The 6,014-nt window shown below is 53.5% G+C and overlaps 1 protein-coding gene across 1 annotated transcript; it reads left to right on the top strand.

Annotated features, from left to right (window-relative positions):
* The first annotated feature begins 355 nt into the window (after positions 1–355).
* LOC135176557 (kelch-like protein 10) lies at positions 356–5,274 on the top strand. Its single transcript, XM_064145678.1, has 5 exons — positions 356–501; positions 2,406–2,895; positions 3,047–3,661; positions 4,529–4,678; positions 4,864–5,274. Exons 1-5 carry the CDS (start codon positions 356–358, stop codon positions 5,164–5,166), a joined length of 1,704 nt encoding a protein of 567 aa, XP_064001748.1. The 3' UTR covers positions 5,167–5,274.
* The last annotated feature ends 740 nt before the right edge of the window (positions 5,275–6,014 follow it).

Genomic DNA, 6,014 nt, shown 5'->3' with positions numbered 1-6,014 from the left:
ACAACCCAAGCCCTCTCACAGCAGAGATGTTCCAGTCCCCTGATTATGACCAGAACAGCCATCAGCAGGGTGTAGGTACAGGGTGCAGTGGCCTCTTGGCTGTGGGTGAGTGAAGGCTCAGGTCAGCCATGGCAACAGGTAGCTAAGAGACCCAGGAGCCACTGCTTGCAGGGGAGGTCACAAAGAGTCCTGCATCTGTCACCATGGGCTGATGTCACAATATCAGCAGTATTTAAGAGACAGCACCTGGGGTGAAGGCCCCAGCCCAGTGAGCCCCTCAAGAGAGGCATCCTCCAGAGGTTCCAGTTTAAGCATGGGTTGTGGCTTGGCACCTGCTCAGTAGCCTTCTACAGCCATGGAGGGGAAGAGGAGCCCTGGGATTTGCACTACCTTCAGTGAGCTGCTTCAGGAAGGGGAGCACTGCGATGTGAGCCTCAGGGTGGATGGGGTTGAATTCCATGCACACAAGGTCATCCTCTCCAGGTGCAGTGACTACTTCAGGTCAGTGCTTGAGACAAAAGGGGCTGGGGCAGGACTCAGCTGGAGGACTTAGTCCAGCTGTGTGATCCCCCAACACAAGGAGAGGACATGAAAGGGTCTAGAGGAGGGCCACAGAGGTGATCAGAGGGTTGGAGCACCTCTGCTACGAAGAGAGTGGGAGTTATTCAGACTGGAGAAGAGAAGGCTCCAGGGAGACCTCAGAGCAGCATTTTGGTGTCTGAAGGGGACCTACAGGAGGGCTGGGGAGGAACTGTTCAGAAGGACTTGCAGAGACAGGACGAGGGGCAAAGGTCTGAAACTGGTGCAGGGGAAATTTAGGTTGGCTGGGAGGAGGAAGTTCTGCACAATGAAGGTGGTAGGAAAATGGAGCAGGTTGCCCAGGGTGAAGGCTGAGGGCCCATCCCTGGAGACTTTCAAGGTCAACCTTGATGGGGCCCTGAGCAACCTGCTCTACTTGAGTTGTCCCTGCTGAGTGCAAGGGGGTTGGACAAGGCAGCCTTTGAGGGCCCCTTCCAGCCTGTGATGGTTTGGGTGTTACCTGCCCCACCCACTCTCATGAAAACACCCAGACTAGACTCAGCTGGCTGGAAATGAAGGAATGAAGCTTCATGTTCACAGCTTAGCACAACAGACAAGCAGAGATTTACAATATAGACAGCTACAGACAGAAATATCCAAGCTAAAAGTAATAGAGAAGCAACACTGCCCCCCCCCCCCCCCCCCGAAACCAGAGTCCCCAGGAGGGGCTCCAACCACCCTGCCACCTCCTTTCCACCCCTCTGCCTTATCCCAGACTTTGCCTTCTGTGCAAGGTGAGCTTGGAGGATGAGCCAGGGGGGCTAGAAAGCAGAGAGATTAGCTCCTCAGGAAGAGGGGAGGGAGAAAAGTGCAGCAGAGAGCTACTGTAACTGTGTTGCCTGTGTCTATGTTCTTGTTTTTCTGCATCTCAGCAAGCCTACGAGTGAAGTAGACATCTCCACTGCTTCCTTTTAACAGCCTATGATCTAACTTCTCTCAGTAGAATATTCCAGCTGGCCTCCAACTAGCTCACAGCCCAATACACCCTGTGAACCTGTTAATCAGTATGCCCTGGTCTGGCTCACCCTGCTGGAGTGGCTCTCCAGCGCTCCCACCACTAACACTTCCATCAGCAGCTCTCCATAGTGCAGGTACCTCCCTGCACACCAGAATCAACCCACAACCTGCTGCCGTGCTGGAAAGCACCTCACAAACTCAGTAAGCTCTGAGGAGCCCTTGGCCACCAGGGATTTGCTGCCTCTCTCCAAAGCAGGTACCTCTCACCTGTGCAAAGCCTCAGCTGCTTGCTTCAGCCAAGAGCACGTAAGACTTCTGGAACCCTTCGGTGTGGTGCTGAGGGTCACGGCTTAGGAGCGGTCTTGGGAGAGTTAGAAGTGTTCAAGGCCAGGCTGGGCATGGCCCTGAGAAACCTGATCTGGTAGAAGATGTCCCTTGCCATGGCAGGGGGGTTGGAACCAGATGATCCCTCAAGTCCCTTCCAACCCCAATTGTTGGATCATTCTGAGGGAATGCTCCTCTGTGCCACCAGATTTTGTGGAGGCTTTGTACCCTTCACAGGCTTTGCAGCCCCAGCAGATCCAAGCCCACAGTCAGGATAGACTTGGTGGGACTTGATCATGTCAAAGATCTTTTCCAGCCAAAATATTCTATGGTGTGGTGCTGATAAAGCAGCTCTGGAGGTGGTGAGTGGCAACCACCCAGATGAGGGGCAGGGCTGGCAGTGTGGTCAGCCTGGCTGACCCACCTTTGCCTGGGAGGGTGCCCCTGATGTGTGGCCAAACTGGTGGCCAGAGAGGAAGACCCAGGGGATGGCAGGGTCTGGGATGGACACCAACATTCACCCAATGCTGCCTTGGTTTCTCCAGGACCTTGTTCAGCAGCAGGTGGAAGGAGACAGATAAGAGAGTCCATGAGCTCCATGGCTTTTCAGCAGAGACCATGAGGCACGTCATTGAGTACGTCTACACGGGGACAGTGCCGCTCACGTGGCACAACGCTCAGGACTTGCTCAGCATGGCAGACTACCTCAGCGTCACTGGGCTCACCAGGCTGTGTGCTGACTTCCTCAAGTCCCAGCTGAGCCTGGAAAACTGCCTCGATGTCTGGAGATTCACAGACACCTACTACTGCCCCAGCCTGCGAGACGCAGCCTGCACCTTCGTCCTCCACCACTTCAAGCAGGTGACAGAGGTCTCCACCAAGTTTGTAGACCTCTCTGTCAGCGACCTCAAAGACATCATAGAGAAGGATGAACTCAACGTGGCACACGAAGGAATTGTGTTTGAGGCGGTTGTGAGATGGGTGGCTCATGACCCAGAGAACAGGAGGCAGCACCTGGCTGCCTTGCTGAGCAAGGTGAGTGATGTCACAGCATGGACCTGGGTGGCTCTGCACTCCTTGGCACGCGGCAGACCTTTGCAGTGCTTTTTCTCCCTGTTTAGAGCTTAGCTATTCCTCATATCCAGTGAACACATGAACACTCTAACCTCCTGCTTGGCCTTTCCAGGTGCGCCTGGCACTGATGCCAGCAGAATACTTCCTGGCCAACGTTCAAACTCACTATTACGTGAGGGAGAGTGAGGAGTGCAAAGCTCTCATCATAGATGCCATGACAGAAATGTACCAGCTGAGCATGAGCAGCGCAGACTCTGAGCTGCTCAGCCCGCTCAGTCGGCCTCGCCTGCCCTATTCCGTCCTGTTTGCCATCGGCGGCTGGAGCGGGGAGAGCCCAACCAACGCCATTGAGGTCTACGACCCCCGTGTAGACCAGTGGGTTGACATCACCCGTGAAGGGGAGGGTCCCCTTGCCTATCACAACGCTGCCTATTTGGAAGGTTTCATCTACGTCATTGGGGGCTTTGACAGCGTGGATTGCTCGAGCAGCGTCAAGAGGCTTGACTTGCTGAAGAAGACGTGGCAGGAGGTGGCACCCATGCACTACAAGCGCTGCTACGTCAGCGTTGCTGTCCTCAACAATGTCATCTACGCCATGGGCGGGTTTGATGGGCACGTTCGCCTCAACACAGCGGAACGCTACCACCCAGAGAGCAACCAGTGGACTATGATCGCCCCCATGCATGAGCAGAGAAGCGATGCCAGCGCAGCCTCGCTGCACAACAAGGTAAAGAGACCATCAGGCGGTTGGGAGTGGTTAAGGATGAAGTATGGTGAGCTGGAGGAGACAAGACACCAGTGCAGAGAGGGGTGAGGCATGGAACGGGCTGCCCAGGGAGGTAGTGGAATTGTTGTCCCTGGAAGTGTTCAAGTCATGTGTGGACATGGCATTTGGGGGCATGGCTTAATGGCCATGGTGGTGGTGGTTGATTGTTGGACTGCATGATCTTAGAGATCTTTTCCAGCCAAAGCACTTCTATGATTCTACAACAAGAACATGCCTGTCTCCTCTTATGGCATGCCTTGAGGTGAGCTCCCTCTGGGCTACTTACCCAATGACCACAGCTACCAGTTTGAGGTCATCATCGACATGGACAAGAGGTGCCGCAGGGCCAGAAAAGCTGTGGGACTTCTGTCTGATGAGGAAAGGCTGAGAGATTTGGGTCTGGAAAAGAGCAGCCTGAGGTGGACCTCATGAATGTTTAGAAATACCTGAGGGTTGGGGACAAGAAGATGCCAGGCTCGTTTCAGTGGTGTCCTGCAGTAGGCCAAGATGCTGCTCCCCATCAATGGCCTCCTTGCTGCTAGTCAGCAATTTTCCTGGCCACAAGTGGAGTACCATGTGGGACTATCTACTTGTTGCAGTTCTGGAAACAACAGGTCCAAACCCTGCAGCCCTCAATATCTCCCTGCACTTCTACTTTGCAGCCAGGGTGACAGGATCATTCCCACCAAAACCAAACCTGCCTCCCCCAGATCCCAGCCACACCATTACCAATCTCTCCAGCGCCTCCTCCCACCAAGGGTACAACTTTTTCTCTCCAATGCATTCTCCACCGTGAGTCTAACACTGAGGGTTTTCTCCTGCAAGCAGGTGTACATCTGCGGCGGCTTCAACGGAACCGAGTGCCTGATCACCGCTGAGGTGTACGATGCTGCCACCAATCAGTGGACCACAATAGCCCCAATGAGCAGAAGGAGGAGTGGCGTGGGCGTGGTCGCCTACGACGACAAAGTGTACGCGGTAAGGGAGAAGTGGCACCTTGGCCACACTGCCACCCAGCTCCTGGGGCACTTCCTTTTGAGGTTCTGCTCTTCCTAGGCTGTCAGACTGACCAGTGCATGAACTCACAGAATGGTTTGAGTTGGAAGGGATCTTCCAGGTCATCTGCTTCGCTCATCTCACCTCTGTCCCTTTTGTGTCCCCAGGTTGGAGGCTTTAATGGCTTCAGGCGGCTCCACAGCGCAGAAGCTTACAGCCCCGAGGGCGACTCCTGGCAGCTGGTGGCCAACATGCTCTGTCCTCGCAGCAACTTTGGCATCGAGGTGGTGGAGGATCGTTTGTTTGTGGTTGGAGGCTTCAATGGTTTCACAACCACTTTCAACGCTGAGTATTACGACAAAGCCACCAACGAGTGGTACAGCATCCACGACATGGGCACGCACCGCAGCGCCTTGAGCTGCACCGTCGTGAAAGGGCTTCCCAATGTCCGCGACTACGTGGCCAGATGAGGTTGCTCCGGGGTCAACTCTTCTTCAAGCAGCACCTCCAGCTGAGCCCTACTGAACTAGCAATGTCTTCTCAATGTCTTCACTCATGTGAAAGTAAGAATAATAAATACAGGTCAAAGAAACCATGAGTGTGTAAAGGTTTCCTTCTCTGGTCTCAGGAAATGTGTGTTGGCCACAGCCCACACAACATCTTCCAAACCAAAATGTACCACAGAATGCTGGAGAAAGCCAGAAGGTGTCTTCAGCCTCCGTTTCTCCAGGCTGAACATCCTCAGTTCCCACAGCTGCTCCTCACCTGGCCTGCTCTCCAGACCCTTCACCATCTCTGTTGCCTTTCTCTGGACATGCTTCAGCCTCTCAATGTCAGCAACAAGGAAAATGAAGTTCTCATCTGGAAAATACAGCCCAACTGAAATGAGCAGCACCATCTCCCACCTCTCTGGGTTGAAAACTTCTTTATTCTCTCCATTCTCTATCTCTCTCTCTGAGTTCAAACCATCACCTCTTGTCCTATCACAACAGGCCCTGCTCAAAAGTCTGTTCCCAGCTTTTTAATCATCTCCTTTCAGTGCTGAAATCCTACAAGAACTTCCCCAAGAGGATTGCTGGCAGAAAACATGGTCAGCCCTGGGAAGGCAGAATTAGGAGTTCTATGGATGTTAGGACTCCTGCAAGAGCCTGCATTTCTCTCCAGGAAAATAAAGGCTCTAGAGAGATGTAGTTACCCCATGAGATGGCCACTGAAATGTTATTTGAAGTCTCTGCATCACTGATTTGGCTCAGACTCCATAAAGACTCAAAATAACTTCATAAATGTCTGGAGCAGTCTTTTCCCAAGTGCTCCAGGG

This window comes from Pogoniulus pusillus, chromosome 6 (genome assembly GCF_015220805.1).
Source record: "Pogoniulus pusillus isolate bPogPus1 chromosome 6, bPogPus1.pri, whole genome shotgun sequence".
Classification (NCBI taxonomy): Eukaryota; Metazoa; Chordata; class Aves; order Piciformes; family Lybiidae; genus Pogoniulus; species Pogoniulus pusillus.
Note: the sequence above shows the minus strand (reverse complement) of the source record. Positions and strands in the feature narration are given on the sequence as shown.